The sequence below is a fragment of the Diabrotica virgifera genome, chromosome 8, assembly GCF_917563875.1.
Source record: "Diabrotica virgifera virgifera chromosome 8, PGI_DIABVI_V3a".
Taxonomy (NCBI): Eukaryota; Metazoa; Arthropoda; class Insecta; order Coleoptera; family Chrysomelidae; genus Diabrotica; species Diabrotica virgifera.
The window spans coordinates 151545432-151568638 of NC_065450.1; the positions used below are offsets into that span (position 1 = coordinate 151545432).

The window sequence follows — 23207 nt, forward strand, 5'->3', positions numbered from 1 at the left end:
TGGTCAATTTAATGTTTTCACTTTCTTTTTGGTAGTTTTTTTTGCTTTTTATTTATTAGTATATAACTATGCATAAGTATATTTTATGTGCGCAGATGTACATAATGTTGTTTTATTTGGGATGCTGTAGCAAAGAGTAAGTTATTATCTGTCGTGGCTGAATGGATTAAGCAATCCAATACCAATAAGAAAAGAAAAAAGATAATGGAAATTATCATAATGTCGGTTGAAAAAGCATTTAGTTTTACTTCGAAAATACTTTCAAACGTCTAAATAAACATATATTTAACTGAAATTCTAGTTAGTATTCATTAAAAATAACAACAACAAAAAAAAAGATTCAGAACCATATTTTCAGGATTTGTTGAGACAATTTAATTACAAAGTAGATGACATTTAGGATTATATTTTGGGTTAGCCGACTAACCCTATCGTCGTTTAAGAGTTGATACTACATACTCCGGTCAACTTACACATACACATCCGAGGTTACAAAAGTTGCCATCAAGCTGAAAATTGGAAGGATTGTTCAAAATACCATCATAAATGAAATCTAAAAAGTCCTCATAAATCCGACCCGAGCCAAAAAATTTACGCAGGGTCAAAGGTCACTAAATATAGTTTTTAGCGATTTTCAGCGAAATGGTAAGTTTTGTCATAAAATTAGTTTTAACAAATAATGTAGATTAGATAATTATATATAAAAAATGTCTTATTACTTTTTTTCCTAAGAGCCACCGTTTTTGAGATACAACGATTCAAAAAGTTGTAATCGTCATAATATGCGCAACGTTTCCACACCACCTTTGAGGTAGTGTACTTTGCTAGTTTTTTAACATAATTTCCCCAGTAGGCCTATTCCACGGATCTGTTATGATTCTGTTTAATTTGAAGCTATTGAATAATTGATATTGGCAAGGGTTAAAAATGATAAAAGTTATAAAAAGCGGTATAAATTAAAAAAAAAGGGAAATTTATTCAACTGGTTCATAATTTTCTAATACTTTTGCTTCCTCTTCACCTTGTTCTTCTTCTTCTTCACCTTCTAGTTCTTCTTCTTCTTCTTCTTGTTCATCCTGGCTGCAAGTAAATTGCTCCAATAATGACTCATCGCATTCCTCCTCGATAGAATCAAATGAATCCTCAATTGTTGGTGATTCAACATTGGAGCACGGGCGGTTTTGACAATAAGTGCATGTTACCGAACAAAACAGTCCAACTTTTTTGCAACCACATTTAGCGCTACATCCCTTTTTACAGTTGCAAAAAATTGTGCTCAGGAGTTTTCCGGCGCAGGTGGGAGTAAAGTTTGAATTGGTTCTAATGAACTGTCGACTAATTTCCATCCCTAGTCTTTTGGATCTCGCTGATAACCCAGCCACACTTGAACTTGGTAATATACCCGAAAAATATGTTGATGAGCAGCCGCTGAGGTTGGAGGAAGACAAGATAATTGCACTTGTCTTTTATTTCGAGTTTTTTAAAGAAAAATGCATATCGAAACTTATCTAAGCACATAGTTCTTTTAGGCGCTCGATACATAGAGAGAAGAAAGCTTATTCCGTTGGAAATAACTTCTTGTGGAGTTGAATTAGTTTTTTTGAAAACTTCAGCACATTCAAGTAAAATTAGGTTTAACACGTATTTTCACTCCGGAGTAGTAATCAAGACTAATTAATAACTCGAGGGTGACATCTACCTGAAGGATTTCTCCACCCAGGAAGATTACGTAATTTGCATAATAGTAAACAAACTAAATTTGTATAAAGTTTATTGTATATTGAAATGTTTATTGGTAGTTAGCAGTAAACATTTTGCCTAGAAAGTTGTCTTTCATTATTATGTCCAAACCCTTCTGAGAAAAGAATAGGTAGGCTGATTAGATTAGCCGGCGTACCGATAGAACGTGTTTATTCCGACAAAACCCATCTTTACAAATTGAATAAGCCGCATAAGTAAGAAGAATTTTTATAAGTTAATACTTTGTCATATCAATTTATTATTTTTGTTGGGAATAAGTTGTAAAATTAAAATAATAATTCTTATTATTTTCGCGTTACATTCACTTTGTAACGATTTTTTTGTTGGCTCTGTAATATAATACAGCTTAACATTGCATCCCTCGGTAGACCGCAAGCTGTATAGTACAAACATTATCATATTTATAATATCTTATATTATTATGTGTAATATAAGTTACGTTGACCGAGAGAATATTATCTTTACTTGTATTACAGCTTCATTGATATATATACGTGGTGTACTAATACATATTATGACGATTAGAACTCTTTCAATTGATTGAATCGTTGTATCTCAAGAACGGTGGCTCTTACGAAGAAAGTACTAACATATTTATTATAGATAATTATGTAATCTACATTTTTGTTAGAACTAATTTTATGATAAAACTTACTGTTTCGCTGAAAATCGCTAAAAACCATATTCGGTGATAGGTCTGGATCCCGCGTATGAAAAAAAAGTTGATTAATAGCAAGCTGAAAATTTGTTAATAGCTTAAGGGTGTCTAGTCGGACAAACTTTGATATATACGAACACTGGAACAGGGGAAGTTTTAATTGTGGAACAGGTTAAAAATTTGGAACGGTCAGACCACGAGAACGGCGCATGTATTTTGTCCGACAGAACAGACTTAAACTCTCCGAACAGAGATTAAACTCTCATGCAAAATTCAAACTGCTATTTATCACCAAATGGGCGTTTTAATGAGTGGAACGTGTGGAATATGTCAAATGACAGGAATTATGACAGGTGATAAATAGCAGTCTGATTTTTTGCATGAGAGTTTAATCTCTGTTCGGAGAGTTTAAGTCTATTCTGTCGGACAAAATAAATGTGCCGTTTTCGTGATCTGACCGTTCCAAATTTTTAACCTGTTCCATAATTAAAACTGCCCCTGTTCCAGTGTTCCCATATAACAAAGTTTATCCGACTAGACACCCTTAAGCTATTAACAAATTTTCAGCTTGCTATTAATCAACTTTTTTTTCATATGCGGGATCCAGACCTATGACCTTTGACCCCGCGTAATTTTTTTAGCTCGGGTCGGATTTATGAGGACTTTTTAGATTTCATTTATGATGGTATTTTGAACAATCCTACCAATTTTCAGCTTAATGGTAAATTATTGTAACCTCACTCCTATTTTTGAGTCTAACTAGACCGGTCTATACAGTGCGAGGCATAAGTTAATAGAAAATTATGCTCATTTTCATAGTTGATTTTTTCATGAACAGATTATCGGATTACAGTCCCTGGCCAAATTATTCGACGCACTATAAGATTTTATAAAAAATGTTAATTATGAGGGGATACTACGTAGGTTTTTTGTATGTGTTACAGTTCAAGTTGATTATCCAGTTGGAGTTGACTCCAACTAGTTGGAGTCAACTCTAACGGCTTGTTTCAGTAAAAGTTGATTATAAATATAAAATGAAGATTTATATTCAACATTTACTAGTAAAAGTAGACTCCAACTAGGAAAAGTATACTCTTCCCAATGCCATTTAGTAAAAGTAGATTCTGATTCACACAAACAGCCGATTCTAGAAATTAAATGTTACTGAATATGTTCAAATTAGTCTAGGATGTATCGTCGCTCCGTTAGGTAAATTACTCCGATTCGAATTTTTTGCACAAACTTACTCAAAATGAGGTCCTTATAACAAATCTACTAGGTGCCAGGCAGTACCTTCATCGATAAATTGTTTAAACAATTCTTTTTAGACAAATTCACAAAAATAATTTTTTCACTTCGAACATTTTTTTTTTAGATCATTTGGGTTATTCTGAGCAAAAAAAGGTATTTTGTGATTTTTCTCTAAAATTGATTGTTGTCGAGTTATACGCGATTTAAAATTTGAAAAATGCGAAAATAGCCATTTTCAAGGCTTAATAACTCGGTTAAAATTCATTATTATGAAAGTCAGAAAGTGACCAAATCAAAGTTTATAGCCCCCTCTACAAGATCCAGCAGAAATTTTTGTCACTATTTTATTACTAAGCTTTATCTTTAATTATTAACAATGAGCGCAAAGTGCGTATTAGGCGGCCGTCAATGGTGAGTGCTAAAGAGATGCACCATTCCAGCCGTCCAATGGCGAATCTCACTCGCACTCACATTGACGGCCGCCCTCAATACACGGTTAGCGCTCATTGTTGATAATTAAAAATAATATCTTATTAATGAAATAATGACAAAAATTCTTCAGGATCTTATAGAGGTAGCTTTAACGGATCTAAAAAAAATTTGTACGAATTGAAAAAATTACACACACCGGCAAAATTAGCCGAACACCTTAAAAATGGGACATGTTTGATGTCTCGAATTTCCTAAAACTGTTGTCCGATTTAAGTGATTCTTTTAGTAAGTTATAGCCTTATTAGTTAATAATATCGGTGTAATAATATTGTTGCTAGACAGGTACATGTCATTTTATACCGGATGTTACAATCATACTGTCTTTTTTTCTTTAAGTTCGGAAAACCCTGTGGAATATTCTAGTATATATAATATTTTAAAATTAAAACTCGATTGTAGGCTTTCTTAATGTTGGAAAATAAAAAAGTTATGTGCTTTAACAAGTAGCCATGTTTTTTATCAATAAATCCTCATAGTAGGGGAGGAAAGTATGCTAAATTTGCAGTTTGTACAGATGTCTCCTATTTAAGATTTTAAAGTAACCCCCCAGCCCACCTCCGTCGGGATCGTGTTTGGTGCCATTCGGTAGATTTTTGAAAAATATTGAATAGGTGTATTTTGCAGTTTTACGATCTGATGTTCATTTCGCGAAATATCGCAGGGTTCGTATTTAAGTTTTTTAATTTACCCCCTCCCCTCTCCGTGGGGTGTCACGAACCCCCACGGAGGTGGGGTGGGGGATTTAATTTAAAATCCCAAATAGAAGCCCCCAATTTTTATTGCATATTTGGATTCTCCACGTAAAAATAAGCAACTTTTATTCGACACATTTTTTTTAATTATGGATAGATAGCGCTATAATCGGAGAAAAATGATTGTTTCAAATGGAAAATTAAATTAAAAAATGAAAAGTTCTCCACTTTATGGAAAATTTAACTTAACCTTTTTCTGATTTTAGCACATACTCTTCACAACCCAATAGGTTCCCATAAAGCTAGAGTAACTGTAAATTTAGTATACTTTCCTCCCTAGTATGAGGATTTATTGATGAAAAACATGGACAGTTGTTAACGCACATAACTTTTTTATTATCACACATAAAGTAAATGAATCAAAAAGAAAAATGTTAAGAAAGCCTAAATCTACAATCGAGTGTTAATTTTAATATTTTACATGTGCTAGAATATTCCACAAGGTGTTCCAAACTTTAAGAAAAAACACAGCATGATTTGTACACCCGGTATAAAATGATATTTACCTGTCTAGCAACAATATTATTACAACGATATTCTTAAATAATAAGGCTATAACGTACTAAAAGAATCATCCAAATCGGATCAGTGGTTTAGGAAACTCGAGACATCAAACATGTCCCATTTTTAAGGTGTTCGGCTAATTTTGCCGGTGTGTGTATTTTTGCGAATTTGTTTAAAATCTTTGTTTATCGCCAAACGTCACTAAAATCATTCATTATTGTACTCATTTACCCTCATTTTCGACAGTAAAGTAACACTTTGTTGTATTGAAAGAAGAATGTTACTTTAACTGCCGCGATAATTAATCAAATTAACCGAGATTGAATGTAAGTGGTCAATGGCAGCAATCGATTATTTATTTGAGTGAAATTAAAACTTATTTACTTTAATTATTAAAAATATTGTACAAAATTTATCTTATTATTGATAAAATTTATGTCAAAAAGTAAAATTCTGTAGTGTTTCGCAATTATATTCATACAAAATAAATCAAAATTTTACAGATTTAGTAATTAGGTAGGTATACAATATTGATAAAACTATTGATTAAACATCAAAACCGGCCATCATGCAAAAGTCATATGTGATTACTGTCATTACTGTCATACGAATTTTTTATTTCGTCTAAAATAAAAAAAAATTCTCAAAGTTGTAAGTGTTAATGTTTTTTATGATTGACGATACAATTTTGTACGCACCACCTCAACACTCTTTATCGAACGCGTCTGTTCCTCTGCTCGTAATATCAGACTCGTTCGATAAAGTGTCACTTTACTGACTGACTTTACTGAAATTGGTTAAACAATTTTTCGACCGCGGTACTGCGTGACACCCTGTGTAGTTGTTATAAGGATTGTTATACGGATGTATTTCTTTGAGTAAGTTTGTGCAAAAAATCGAATCAGAATAATTTACCTAACGGGGGTGACGTTACAGACTATACTGATAAGTAGTTGAAACGGTCAAAACAAAGAAACGCACACTCATCAAAAATGCACTTGAGATTCTCGTATAATCAACATTTACTGAATCGATCCAGGAAGAGTCAACTCCAACTAGTAAAAGTTGATTTAAATTTTTAAAATCAACTTTTACTGCTCGTTTCAGTTGGAGTTGACTCCAACTAGTTGGAGTCAACTCTAACTGAGAATCAACTTGAACTGTAACATATGTACCAGACACAATGTATGTTGTTTGGTTGTCCATTTAATTGTCTATATTTTATCACAAATAAAACAATATTATAATTGAACAAATATGTATTTATTGACTCTTGATGGAAAACAAAAATAACGACAATTAAATGTTATTTTGTTGAGCCGCCTTTAGCCACTATTAGAGCTTTAATTCTACAGGTATCGTAGTACAGGTTTGCAGTGATAGTATGCTGCGCATAATTAAAGCTCTAATAGTGGCTAAAGGTGGCTCAACAAAATATTTAACATTTAATTTTCGTTATTTTTGTTTTTTTCAAGTCATTATTTTTTAGTCAATAAATACATATTTGTTAATTAATAATGATGATTAGTTTGTGATAAAAACTAGACAATTAAATGGACAACAAAATAATAGATATGCATTGTGTCTGGTACATACAAAAAACCTATTTAGTATCACCTCATAATTACTTTTTTTTTATAAAATCTTATAGTGCGTCTAATAATATGGCCAGGGACTGTACATTAATTTGATTTTTATTATTTTAGATTTTTCTTTAGTATTTACACAGTTGTGCAAAGGTTTACTCAACCTTCTTTTTTGTAATTATAGTGGGCGGAAAAAATGTTTTTCTTATGTAAAGTTTGAGACACCATGTAGGGAGGACGAGGTACAAATGTCACCTCATCAGTAGTCTTATGTTTTGTGAACATTTTATTTTTTTAATATCCCTGATACCTTTAGAAACAAAGAAAATAGACTATTTAGCATGTGTTTTAACTGAAACAAAACTAAACTAACAATAAAAAATAATGTGTGTGTACTTTGTACGCACGTAAGAAGTTATACTTCTATTATATGATTATATGATTATAAACGAAATTAATATACTTTTTGTTTATATTTTATTTAAATATTAAACTAATTTTTTGCACGATTGATCATTTTTGACTGTTTACCGTGACAGATTTTACGTCAGTAGGTGACATTTACTAGCAACTCGCCGGTAAGTAATCCAACTCGACGGTAAGTACTCCAACTCGACGGTAAGTAATTCACTTACCGTCGAGTTAAAAATCTCTTAATTTTAATTTATTTTTTGAAAGAATAAAGAAAACTAACGAATTATTTATTAATATTGAAACTTATGGTACAATTTGTTAAATTATTTAATGAAATCCCACTTGTTTGGGCTTAACGACTGTAAAAGTACGCTGGATGTTCGTTTTTGTATTGGGTACTTTTACAATCATTAAACCATCGGTTTGTTGGATGTCATTCATAGTAATATTATATAATTCTTCTCTTCTACAGGCACCAGATATTCCCAATATCATTGCGACCTACAAATTATGAAAAAATCTTCATTAGAGTATTTCTTTTACCTAAACTAGCTTATATTACCTTGTGAACTAGAAATTCTTCATCCGGTGCTTCCATCAGAAATTTTTCAAATTGCTGCCGTGTAAAAATGCTCGCTTTCTTGGGCCTATAGCCAACATTTTTTCTCTTCAAATACGCGATCAAAGTTGAAAACTTGGAAATATCAATGCCATCATAAAGAAAAACGGTGGATTTAATCATTGAATATTCTGCCCAGAGGCTTCCAGGAGCTTTCAACTGCATATGTCTTTGAACGAAATATGCCAATAGGGTCTTTTCTTCGATTCTTGCCTTCGCACCATTTTTTAAAACTTTGGTAGGTATTTTGATAACGGATTTTGGATTTTTCTGGAATAATTGCGGAACACCCTTCTTCCCAAGCCCGTTCAATTTCTTCAAATTCACTTTCGCTCATATTTTAATTTATAATAATCAAAATTGTACTTAAAATTATTGACAACTAAATAAAAACTCAATTTTCCATTGTTGTTATGCACCCTAGTTACCACCTAACAACCAAAGTCTCTATCTTGATAAAATGAATGAAACTAGTCAATATGACGAAAATGTTTAATTTTATAATTTATAATGGTATCAATCGTGCAAAAAACGTTATAAGCATGTCGAACGTTAAGGGTAACCGATCTCAGACAATAATTGGAGTCGTCGCTCCGCTCCTCCTCCAAACAATTGTCTTCGATCGGTATAAAACCCTTATCGTTCTCCATACTTAATATACTATATACTTACTACCTCTCAAACATTTTTATTAAAACAGTGCCAAAAATTAAAATAATAAAAGAATAAAACACACACAAACACATTAAAAATGCCACAAATGATTTCTGAACATTAATTGTCGGAAAATTTTTTAACTAAATACGTATTTTCTGAAAATAAAATTATATAATAAATATACTTACAATCATAAAATGTATAAAAAAAATAAAACAATAAAAGTTTCTATTGGGATTCGAACCAACTTACCAGCGCGGCTGGTATTGGCGTTGCATTGGGGTTCACTCGCATTAAACGCTTCGCCACGGAGACAGTGTGTCATTATGTGCGAAGATCGACTAACTAAACGGATTAAACTTTTGACATTTTTGAATTATGTAAATCAAATTATTTTGATTTTGAATTGGAATGATTTAGAATTGAAAAAATACAACAAAACATAGAGTAAGAAAACAATATGTTAGGTGAATATTGATAGAAATTTTGATGGTAATCAAATTATGTAAATAAAAGTATTACATACTATGTATTTTGGTAATCAAGTATATTTAAATGGGAAATAAGCCACAATTTTACCTAAAAATGATTTTATTAACGTTTCGACGCCCAAGTCGAGTGTCGTTGTCAAAATACAAAATAATACTAAATAAATAAAAATGTTGTTGCTTAGTAAAAAATTCTTCTAATAATTTATTTAATCTGACTCATTTATATCGGCAATTCAGACACGTATTATACATTTTAAAGTAGACGACTTTAAAATGATATTGCCAATATTGATGAGTTGCGTTCCTGGGACGACTTTACTAAAAGATAGTTCATTCGATTACATGAAATCAATCCCAACTCAAGAATATCCGCCACAAAAAATCATAGCATGTAATCTGTCTTTAAAAAGACAACCAAATGCAACGGTGGCACTGAAATTCTCGCGTTAGAGATTTCATAGTAAATCACGAGGGAAAACCAGGAAAAACCTCGTGATACTATCCCGACATCGTAAGTATTTGGGTTTACATTTAGTTTACTCTCAAAACTAATACCAAATTCTGACTTGATATTTTAAATTTTAAATAATACTAAAATACTAAATATGTACTAACTCGATATGTTACTGATTTACTAATTGTGGTATTTTCTTTCTATTGACTTCCTCCTTTAATATGGGTAACCACATCCTACTGCATTCTACCGAGGAATTTGCGACACAATTGGTTTCATTTAGCATAATTAGAGCCGCTTCTTTGATTTTTCTCTTTTTACTATCTGCTTCTTTTAGGACTATACTTGAATCTCTCCACTGAACTCTATGTTCATTATCCCATGCGTGTTGACATATTTGAGATCTATCAAATTCTCTATTTTTTATATAAGACTGATGTTCATTTTCTCTAACGTCTATTGGTCTTGACGTTTCACCTATATAAAATTGTTCGCATTCACAAGGTATTTTATAAATACAATTCTTTGTTCTTTCTTGTTCACTGTTAGGTTTAGTTTTAGATAGAATAGATCTCAAAGTGTTTGTTGTTTTGAATGTTGTTGATATGTTGAATTTATTTCCTATTGTTTTAAGTTTCTCGGATAGTCCTTTTACATATGGTATTGATATTTTCCTCGTATTATTTCTTGTGAATGTTGTAGGATCCCGTTCTAAGTTGTTCTGTTCCATTCGATCCAATCTTGACAATTCCTTATTTATAAACGATATGGGATAATCATTTTTTAATAAAACAGATGTTAACAATTGTTTTTCTTCTAAAAATGAATTTTCGTTAGAACAAGTAATTTTGGCTCTATCATGTAAGGATTTAATGATTCCCTTTTTAACGTTGATGTTATGATTTGATTTGTAATTTAGATATCTGTTGTTGTGTGTTGGTTTTCTATACACTTGAGTCTCATATCCAGTATCCTTCTTTGAGACCAAAACATCGAGGAAAGGTAGGGTGTTATTGTATTCCTTTTCCATTGTAAACTTTATTGTCTCTTCTTGATCGTTTATAATATTCAGGAAGGTATCCAACAATTCCGATCTATGAGGCCATATGGAAAACACATCATCTACATATCTCCACCATACTGTGGGTTTTAAATTTTGTTTAGAAATGATATTAGTTTCGAAATCCTCCATAAATATATTAGCCAATAATGGAGATAAAGAAGAGCCCATTGCGAGACCAAAATTTTGTTTATAGAATTCATTATTTAGTTGAAAATAGGTATTATTAGTACATAATGTCAATAACTCCATTATAGCTGATACATTTAGTCTTGTCCTAGTTGTTAATATATTATCATTTTCTAATTTCGTTTTGATTAAGTTTAAAGTTAGTATAAGAGCTGTGAGACATTTTTGAGTAGGTATTTTAGGCAACCTGAAAATTTTTCAGGTGACTCTTCTATGATAGCCTAATACAAAAATGCCGGTCTGGCTGGAGGGTAGCGGTTATTTTCCCCAAAAATCCCCCCCAAAATTAAAAAAGGGTAAAAATTGTTATTACAAAAAATATCATTGATATGACTTGAAAGTAAATTTAAATAATAAAATATAAAGGAAATAAACAGGCCAGACGATTTGAGGGCGATTTTAACTCTGCAAGATATTTGCATAGGCGCCCCAGGATTATTTTCAGGGGGTGCATCTGAACTTCAGAAGATTTCATTTGAATCTGTACATACTATTAACGAGTAAAAAATATACAACTATACATGCATATATATGTACATTCCTTCTGGACAGGGAGGTGCAATTGTTATTTTGACAGGGTATTTTTTAATTGTAAAAATAAATATTCAAAAAAGACAGTTTTTTTTTTCATGAAATTTTCCAATTGCCATTTGATCAAACAAATTACGCTTGCATATAAATGAAAAGCGCTATAGGTAAGCATCAGTGTGAGAAAGAGCGTATACCGATAGCTGTTTGCGTCCTCTGTTGTAGCTGAGCGAGTCCGTTTGCTCGAGAAAATCACGTGACCTGGCCATATCTATGTTGTCGTGCCTCGAAACGTTAGAGTAATTATTATATATATTATAGTTTTTTAAGTAATTTTTCTTAATTAAAGTAAAATAATACGTAATATACAATAGATTTTGCAAATATGAAACAAAAAAAAACATATTTATTATTATAAATATATAGGTAGAAAAGTATAAAATTATAAACTAAATTAATTCTGTGTCCGAATCTTGTACTTCTTCTTCAAACTCCTCATCTGAACTTACTATTGATTCCTCTTCTACACGATCTGTAAATAGTTGTAATATGTATTTAGAATTAGTTAAAAATTAATCAGTGATTAATTAATTGAGTTTCTCTACGTATTCTCTGTCCTTTTATACGGAGTCGAAGCCTGGACAATCACGGGCGCATCTGAAGAAATACTTGCCATTTTTGAAATGTGGTGTTATCGACTAATGTAAAATATAGCATGGACACAACACTTGACAAACACGGAAACATTAAGAAAGATGAAAAAGGGAAAAGAAATACTCAACAATATGAAGGAAAGAAAAATGAGCTAAAATAAATATACATTCTCTTCTTCTTCGTCAGACTCCCCTCGAGAATCAGATTCTTCTACCTGATCTGTAAATAGTTGTAATATGTATTTAGAATTAATGAAAAATTAATTAGTGATTAATTGATTAAGTTGCTACCTATTCTTACTTATATAACCAATGCTTAATACTTTTCCTTATATAACCAATCACATTAGGTATTTTATTTCTTAGTACATATATGACCAAAGTAGCTCATGTTTCTTTCGTTCATAGTGTTGAGTATTTCTTTTGCCTTTTTCATCTTCCCTAATGTTTCCGTGTTTGTTACGTGTATCCTTGATATATTTAACATTATTCGATAATTCCACATCTCAACAACAGGCTTCGACTCCATATAAAAGGACGGAGAATCCGTAGCAACTCAACTAATTAATCACTAATTAATTTTTAATTAATTCTAAATACATATTACAACTATTTACAGATCATGTAGAAGAGGAATCTGAGTCTCGAGGGGAGTCTGACGAAGAAGAAGAGAATGAATATTTAAGCTCAGATGAGGAGTTGGAAGAAAAGTACAAGATTCGGACACAGAGTTAATTTAGTTTATAGTTTTATACTTTTCTACCTATAATATTTAATTAAATAATAAATTTGTTTATAATATTTGCAAAATCTATTGTATTATTTTTCTTTAATTAAGAAAAAGTTACTTAAAAAGCTATAATATACAATAATTACTCTAACGTTTCGAGGAACAACAATATGGATATCGCCAGGTCACGTGATTTTTCTCGAGCGAACGGACTCGCTCAGCTACAACAGAGGACGCAAACAGCTATCGGTATACGCTCTTTCTCACACTGTTGCTTACCTATAGCGCTTTTCATTTATATGCACGCGTAATTTGTTCGATCACCTAGCAATTGGAAAATTTCACCAAAAAGCCTGTCTTTTTTAGAATATTTATTTTTAAAATTAAAAAATACCCTGTCATAATAACAATTGCACCTCCCTGTCCGGAAGGAATGTACATAGATATGCATGTATAGTTGTATATTTTATACCGGTTAATAGTATGTACAGATTGAGATGAAATCTTCTGAAGTTCAGATGCATCCCCTGAATAATCCTGGGGCGCCCATGCAAATATCTTGCAGAGTTAAAATCGCCTGGCCTGTATATTTTCTTTATATTTGAATATTTAAATTTACTTTAAAGTCACGTCAATGATATTTTTTGTAATAAAAATTTTTACCCTTTTGTTAACTTTGGGGGGGATTTTTGGGGAAAATAACCGCTACCCTCCAGCCAGACCGGCATTTTTGTATTAGGCTATCATGGAAGAGTCACCTGAAAAAATTTCAGGTTGCCTAAAATACCTACTCAAAAATGTCTCACAGCTCTTGGACCATAATGGCACATTTGTAAATAAACTGTTTATGTCAAAACTTACTAAAATATTATTTAGATTAAATTCAATATTTGATAATTTGTTTAAAAAATGTTGTGTATTTTTTATAAATGTGTCATTATTATTTGCAAATGGTTTTATAATATTTAATAAAAATTTTGATAGTTCACTACAAGGAGAACTGATGGTACTACAAATAGGTCTAAGTGGAATATTTGCTTTGTGAATTTTCGGTACTCCATAAAAATGTGGTGTCTTACTGTAATGAGGTGTCATTAATTTTCTTTGATAGTACGTTAGGTCATTTTTAAATTTGAATAAAGTTCTATAGATTTTGTTTTCCAGTGTCTTCGTTGGATCCTTCGTTAATTTGGTATAAGGTCCATTTGTAATTAGATCTGTAATTTTGTCCTCATATTGTACTTTATCCATTATTACAGTTGCATTTCCTTTATCCGCTGGTAGGATTGTTATGGAGTCATCATTTTTTAAAGTTTTTAAAGCTTTCATTTCCTCTTTGCTGATGTTCTGTTCAATTTTATTAGATTTTTCCAATTCAAGTTTGCATAGTACCCTATATTGTTCTTTTTCATGAGTTGGTAAACACTGGGATATTTTTTCTACTGCGCTAATTATGTCTAAATTTGGAATAGATGGATGAGTGACAGCATAGTTTAAACCTTTTGACAATACCAAATTTTCCGTTGCATTTAAATGTCTATTTGATAGATTGACAACTGTCGCTAATATGTCATTATTTCTATTTAAGTTATCAAAATTATGTATACTATTTTGTTCTAAAAGAATATTAAATTTATTTAAATGTATATTTCTTTGTTTCTGATATGAATTTTGATAAATTATGTGTAAACTAAAAATAATTCGATCAAAATCAGAATTTGATATCATTCCGTAAAGCAAATCTTCAATACTTACGATGTCTTGTTCAATATGTTCTAATTACAAATGGACCTTATACCAAATTAACGAAGGATCCAACGAAGACACTGGAAAACAAAATCTATAGAGCTTTATTCAAATTTAAAAATGACCTAACGTACTATCAAAGAAAATTAATGACACCTCATTACAGTAAGACACCACATTTTTATGGAGTACCGAAAATTCACAAAGCAAATATTCCACTTAGACCTATTTGTAGTACCATCAGTTCTCCTTGTAGTGAACTATCAAAATTTTTATTAAATATTATAAAACCATTTGCAAATAATAATGACACATTTATAAAAAATACACAACATTTTTTAAACAAATTATCAAATATTGAATTTAATCTAAATAATATTTTAGTAAGTTTTGACATAAACAGTTTATTTACAAATGTGCCATTAGATAAAACTTTAAACTTAATCAAAACGAAATTAGAAAATGATAATACATTAACAACTAGGACAAGACTAAATGTATCAGCTATAATGGAGTTATTGACATTATGTACTAATAATACCTATTTTCAACTAAATAATGAATTCTATAAACAAAATTTTGGTCTCGCAATGGGCTCTTCTTTATCTCCATTATTGGCTAATATATTTATGGAGGATTTCGAAACTAATATCATTTCTAAACAAAATTTAAAACCCACAGTATGGTGGAGATATGTAGATGATGTGTTTTCCATATGGCCTCATAGATCGGAATTGTTGGATACCTTCCTGAATATTATAAACGATCAAGAAGAGACAATAAAGTTTACAATGGAAAAGGAATACAATAACACCCTACCTTTCCTCGATGTTTTGGTCTCAAAGAAGGATACTGGATATGAGACTCAAGTGTATAGAAAACCAACACACACCAACAGATATCTAAATTACAAATCAAATCATAACATCAACGTTAAAAAGGGAATCATTAAATCCTTATATGATAGAGCCAAAATTACTTGTTCTAACGAAAATTCATTTTTAGAAGAAAAACAATTGTTAACATCTGTTTTATTAAAAAATGATTATCCCATATCGTTTATAAATAAGGAATTGTCAAGATTGGATCGAATGGAACAGAACAACTTAGAACGGGATCCTACAACATTCCAATTGGTGTACACCAAATCCTGTACACCAATTGGTGTACAAATGATATTACCACTTGTACACCAATTGGTCTATCTCTTTAAATTTCTTTAAATTTAAAGCGATAGACCAATTGGTGTACAAATGGTATTATCACTTGTACACCAATTGGTCTATCTCTTTAAATTTCTCATTTACCTATAACCGGGCTATACCTATGATGCATTTACAATTATTACGTACCTGTTGCTTTAAAAACTATTTAAAAATCACTACAATTATAAACTTTTTTGTTTCTGTCCTCACAACAATAAAACTAATATATTATACATTTGTTTACCTTCATATTGAACAATTATTTATTATTGACAGGTCATTTCAACACCCACTCAGAGCCCGTATAACGACTAATACATTTCGCAATCACTTGCATCGTGCAAAGTGGCTATGTTCAAATATCATAACAAAATTTGATCAACTATTTTTAAAACACTTACCAGTGTAAGATTCTTTAGCTTTGAATAAGCGAGATCGTAGATCGTCCCGGTTGAATGTTGTTATCCACAGTTCTCTAAGCCTTCGAGCTAATAGGTTTTTTATCAGTAATTTTGCGGCACTCATACTAGTTACAGTTTGATGGGCTTTCACATTGGCATGCAACAATCATCTCTTCTATGTTAAGAAGTCCAAAAATATAATATGAAAACTATTTAAAAAGGCAGTATAACCATTAACTAACTTTTTGTTTGTTGTTTCTCTTCCTACAAATTTTAAAACGCAACAACCATACATAACCAAACCACAGTCCCACAGCTGCCATATTGGATAATTTTTGTCATGTCATTTGAACATCCAATCAGAACAAAGTTGTAATGCGACTGCGCCGGGATCAAAGGTTTTAATCCTATTAAAATTCACCCTCATATCGCGCGTAAAGAAGTATAACTTCAAAAATAACAATTAACAAAACTTTTAAAAACAGAAAGGCACATAACGTAAACAGTGCTTATCGACACATATTATAAGAGTAATTTGTCGACCAGTTAAGCGGTATGCACAGCGCAACATAAGTTTGGGGTGGAATTTCCTTGAGAATAAGTAGGGATTTGGTGTCTACGTGGAGGCTCTTTAAATAGAGAAAGGTACATTTCACAGATTTTTTCTTTGAACATTTTGTTCCTTTCGCACTATATATGGGAAATCATTTCATCTTAGTAGTATGATAAGACATGGCCTCATCACGTATCACATGTCGTCAATTAAAACTCATATTAAAGAGTAAAACCGTCTAGTTTCTTTGTTATTAAAGATATCTGAGAAATTAAATAAAGAAATCATTTATAAGTAAATGATGGTTTTGCTTGTTTTTGATTCAGAGGGATGTACAATCGCCGGACAGCTGTTTCCACCGTGTCAGGCTTTTTCAACAGCACTAGCGTGCACTCCTCTGAATCGAAAAACAACTCAACCATCAATTTAAGGGGGATTTGAAAGATCATTCAAATTACCATTGGGACGCGATCCAGCGACATCTCTTAACAAATTGAAGAGTCTCAGATGCAGAGCAGAATCCACCATTAAAATGGTAAATAGTAATTTAAATCTGAGACTTTTCATGTTGAAAGTTCTTTCTGGTACATCCTTAATCTGCGACTTTAACAATTTATAAGACCACAGACGACGAATGTAGAAACCAAAAAGGATTCCTTCCAATCACATTCCGTTTTCATTCGTCTCGGAAAAGGACAGAAGAGGAACTTTCTAGTACTCAAATCTGAGTAAAGATAGAAAAGTAAATGATGGTTTTGCTTGTTTTTGACTCAGAGGGATGCACAATCGCCGGACAGCTGTTTCCACCGTTTCAGGCTTTTTCAACAGCGCTAGCTTGTAAAACATTTATAAACTATGAGACTGTAACATACTATCGATGTATACCAACCTTTGTACCTTTCCTCTCTACAGGATATCTAAAATTTTGTTTCGGTTAAAACATATGTTAAACTACAAAACCGTATATTGTCTTTATTTCTAAAGATATCAGGGACATTCAAAAAACATAATAACCACAAAACATAAGACTAAAATATCATTTCAATGTATACTCACATTTGTACCTCGTTCGCCCTACATAGTGTCTCAAACTTAACATAAGAAAAACACTTTTTTTCTTCCACCCGGTATAATTCCAAAAAAAATTGAGCAAACCTTTGCACAATTGTGTAAATACTAAAGAAATAATTTAAAGAAGAAATCCGTTAATCTGTTAACGAATATTTATTATCAACTATGAAAATGAGCATAATTTTCTATATCCCTAACTTTTCTATATCCCTTATTTGCAATAAGTTATCCTGTTGTATATTTCAGATGACGAGTTTGACATTGAAACGCCAACAGGTTCTGATGCATTCACGGTTGTCCAAAGACTGAAAGAATTTGCGTATTACTTAGTGGAGAATATAGAATTTCACCTAACTTTTTTGCTCAAACTATTAGAAGAACGACAAGTGCCCCCAAAACCGACCAGTCAGACTGTTGCTGTGATAAGTACACTGTTTTCGGTGGTACCAAAAATTGGAAGCGGAATTAGCAGCGGACTGAAAACTGGAGAGTCGTATGCCTTTCGAAGAATAGACAAAAAACATGCACGGGTTTTAGCTGAACTTATTTATCACTTTAGCGATAATAAACAAAAATTCAGGTATGTTAAAATAGTTAGTATATTATTCAACGAGCATGTACTAGCCACTATACAGTGTGTCAATTTTAAAACTTACAATGGGCTATATCTCCCAAACAAAAGCTGATATCGAAAAATGCTTGAAACAGTTTCTAGGAAAGTACGGGGGAACTAAAATGACATGAAAGGGAGCTCACCCCCATCAACCCCATAGGCCTCACCCACCACAACCAAAAAATTTTAAATTGCAAACCCCTACTTGTGATACATCATTTAAAAGACTATAAAAAATGCTATCCAATGGTATAAATAATAATTATACAGGGTGTTAATATCAGCTGGCTTTCTATGACTTTTATATTTAAACCAATTACAAAAAACTCGAAGATGTACCACAAGGTTATTTATTATTGTTAAAAAACATATGAAAGGACGCGTTTCGGCTTTACACAAGCCATCATCAGCTTAAATACAGGACAAAAACAACGGACTGACCTACAATGTAAAAATATCCAACGTTACACATGAGAATAAAGTAAATGGTGACAACGCCCACCTCAGTTTAGGAACTTACCAGAAAAACAGGAAGGAGGAAGAATCAGCTAGTTTACATTATAAAATATATAGATGTACACATTTCTTCATTAATAATTAGCTATTAGTAGCATTTTGTTATTATTGTATTGTAAAATCCTCAAGAACTTCCGCATGTAGAGGAACCATCATGTGAGCCGGTCAGGTGTAAAGACCTTCCGGTGAAAAGTCAAATTGCTGTCAATGATGACATAGAGTACTCAACAATGAAGTGTCATTAATGGTGGTAAACTTTGTAACTAGGAGACTGTTCGAACTAAGGAAAGAAAAAGAAGAAGATAAACGTCAGAATTCATTTAAGTGGATTGAGCCGAGTGGAAAGGAAACTGAGACTGTATTAAAGTGTGACAAAGATGGAAACGACCAGAGAATGTCTGTAATAATGTTGAATAGCAATAACTTTTATGTAAGTAACTACTGAGGCGGACGAGACCAAGTAAGGTTGGATAGAAGTAGGCCAGTCATTAAAAAGATTCAATCAGGACAAAAAACATATTACGGTAGTACCAAATAAATTACAATAAGATAATACTCCGAATTAGGTATCACAGTCGGGAAGAAAAATAAATAAATAATATATATTACAATATCTGTTAAGGTAAAATGGTTTTAAAAAACCGAAATAACACCCTGTACACTCAAAAGTGTTAAACTAAAAGAGTACATAGATTAAATGTATAAGGTTATTTGGTAAGAGTATGGGTGTTAAAACAGTTCTATCACAAGAAGATGCATAAGTGATGGACTACAATAATTAGGTGAAAAAATGTAATATTGTACAAAAAAGACCATGAGTGTCTTTGAACATGTTACTTGGCAGTGACACCATGAGAAAAATATGTGAAATAAAATTTTTATATTGAAATTGATTTATTATTTAACAAAATTGATATGGAGAGAAGGTAAGTTAAAAAAGTGGGATTCAAATAGCCAAAGAATCTTTAAGACACTAAATCAGGTCGCAACAAAAACAAAACCCCAACTATCAGACAACTGTACAAACAATCTTTAAAGTATATTGAAATAAAAGGAAAGGTTTTAACTGGCTGGAAGGAAGAGGTGAATATTGGAATAAATGATAGGATATATCTAGATGTGTGTATTATGAATAGGTATAGTGTAAGAGATTTTATGAAAAAGTTCTATAGGAGGAAGCATCCTGTAAGTTCGTTTATTGAAAAGAGAAAAGAGACAGATTATGTTAAAAACAAGAATGAGATAATATTAACTGAGAATGTGGGTAAGATCCAATATCTTGGTGACTGAAAAAACTTAATTAGAACGCTAAATTAAGACAAATATAAGGTTCAGTAGGTAGGAGTTGTTCATTGAGAACATTTAAAGATGAGTTATTGGTAGCTTTATGTATTTCGAAGGCTTCTAGTATGTTTAATCTATTGCCTTTATTACAAGAATGAACTATTTGAAAATCAGAGGTAGAAAATTGATGATTAGTAGTAAGAATGTGATTAGCAAAGGCAGAATTGGTGTTAGAGATATCCGTGTCTTTATATTTTTCAATAAATTTCAAACGTTCTGCATGTTGCGACCTGATTTAGTGTCTTAAAGATTCTTTGGCTATTTGAATCCCACTTTTTTAACTTACCTTCTCTCCATATCAATTTTGTTAAATAATCAATCAATTTCAATATAAAAAATTTTATTTCACATATTTTTCTCATGGTGTCACTGCCAAGTGTAGCGATCACGCTACTAATTAAATTAATTTAATTAAAATTGGATTAAAATATACCCCTCTACAAAATCCTTGGGTGACGCCCGCGAAGATCCAACTACGATTTTTCGGTGCACAGGCGCGCCAATAGAAAGAAAATCGATGATTGTCGATTTCTAGTTTAGTTGGTCACGAACTCACAAAGAGGCAACACATCGTCATTACTTAGGTGACGGAGTTTGGGCAAAATTGGGAAAATATATAACTAAAAGACCTCGAACATCAGCCAATAACCCATACTAATAAAAATCAAGCAGTAGTTATATCTGGAGACTTATTTACAAGAAAGGAAAAAGGTTATAATACCGCCGATGTGTTGCTTTGCTCAAGTGAGTATATTGATATATTTCTCTTTATTTCTTCATTATAAAATCAAATTCACCATCCTAGATATCTCGTTCGTTATCTGTAGATATTAATTTCAGTTAAGAAATAATTTAAATGTCACATTATAAGTTATATTACGGTAAGGATATTCATTTCCATTTGCAAAGGAACAGTCAAGGCCATATGTTTTAGTGCTAAAGTTAAATTCCAATTTCTCATTAGACTTTTTGCTCTAGGTTTTTTTGAGGTAATAATATAAAAAAGTTTTAACGAATATCAGACATGTCATGCGCATGTCCCTGCCATGTCTGATTTGATGATTTGAGTTAGTTTCAGTTTGACATGACATATGTATACCTAACCTGAGTTTTTTTTGTTTTGGTTTCCAGTGCAGTGACCCTGTGCTGTCTACACATAGTGTTATAAATAATGTAATTAAATTGATAAAATTTATTTTAGATTCCGTCCCGTAGCTACTTGTCACATAGACACTTAGCCTAGTCAATTTATATAGATTGTATCATCATTTAATGTGCCATCATATAAATATGTGCCAGTTACTGTAAGCAGCTAGGGTATGGGTTACCCCTAGAGTTACTTTTGATTGGATTGGATAGTACCTATTTCACAACATCCAGGATTGGATTTATCACCACAGCAGCCCACTAGTTTTTGCCGTGCCAAGAGGAAATTCATTCCTATCTGGACCTTTTTAAATAGGACTTGTGGTTAAGATAAGTTGTTTAATCTTATTATTTACATATTTTGGGTACTCTATAGTTGCTTGCACTGTAAACTTCTTGTATGCATACAATTGAGGTAAACTAGGTACATATTTCTTGATACATAAGGTTTTAGGTCGTTGGTTTTTTTTGATTTAATATAAGTAGTAGTTTCCAATAAATAAAATTAGGTCTTGTTCAATAATCATTATAAATAATAATTGTAGCTTAAAAATTTGATAGGGAAGGGGTCGTTAAAGGTTTGTCGCGGATTTCAAATAGGGAATATGTCTTGTAGGTTTTTACATTGTATATAAAGAGTAACTGACCAACTCATTTATACAACTCATTTATATCACTCATTTATATAACTCATTTATATAACTCATTATATATTTACTTATTAGTGTTTTTGCTAAGTGAGATCTTTATTATTTTTGGTAACCGTAGCGTTCTTGTTGTGGATCTCACTCTAGCGTAGTTCAATTTAGGAAATAATTACTAACTTTTTAGTTGTAAGGACTTAGTGCTATTCTGACGGACTTTTGCTTTGGATTTTGATTTTAATACCTTTGCTTGGCCAGTGATAGTGGATAATTGCTTGTTAAGTGGCCTTTGCGGTCCTATTTGATCTTTTCCCCATCCACTATCACTGTTATCACGTTGCGTTATATGTAAATTGTTAGTATTTAACATTTGTGATTAATATATTTGTATGTATTAAGGTTGGTGTTTTATTTCAGTCTGTATTACCAGTATATAACATAGCAAGACAAGATCAGTATTTAGTATTTTGTATTTCAGGTGGTTGTAACCAGTGTCATAGAGTTCCTGTTGTTCGTTATTTCAAAATCTCGAACCTGTCCAACTTCTTGGTTCTGAGAGCCGAGTTGTTCGTTCGAGTTGGCGCCCTTTTTTCTTCTTCTTTCTTTGTTGTAACTCGATATTATTTTATCTCTAGCATTCTTATCTATTTTCCTTCCATTTTTGTATTAACAGTCTCATTTTCTTCCTAGTTACTATCATTTCATTACCAAATTTTCTTCTCATATCTCCAAAGCCAATATTCGGTGTATTGAAGCTAGCCCGAATACTCACTTGAGATTTAGTGTCTCTCTGCCCTTTTAATTTTTTTTCCTGAGCTAAGCCCCTCTTCTTGTCTTCTTAAATCTCTTATCATTTATTTTACCCATCTTTATTCAGTTCTTCTCTTCAAAAATCTCTATACCCAGAGTAAAGAGGTTTCAATTGGCGCCCAACGTGGGGCTTCTTTTACATTTTTGGCTTTGAAAATATCTCATTTTACTTTTGGTTTTATCTTGGTGGTTTCAGTGATTGTGTTTTTAGATTTTGATTCGAATGTTCACTTTGGTACTTCAAATTTTTTTTGGACGTGTCTTATATCTATATCTTGAATAAACTTGTTTTGCTATAGTATACTGTGTTGACTGAATAAATTTATTTGTTTTGATTGGTTAAATTTAAATTAAAAATT

General features: G+C 31.7%; 1 protein-coding gene across 1 annotated transcript in view; it reads left to right on the forward strand.

Moving 5' to 3' along the window:
• Positions 1–23207, forward strand: part of LOC114341475 (uncharacterized) — a 98244-nt gene that overhangs the window by 29155 nt on the left and 45882 nt on the right. The window contains exon 3 of the mRNA XM_050658879.1: positions 18022–18355. Coding sequence (XP_050514836.1) covers positions 18022–18355 — 334 coding nt within the window. The remainder of the gene's footprint in view (positions 1–18021; positions 18356–23207) is intronic.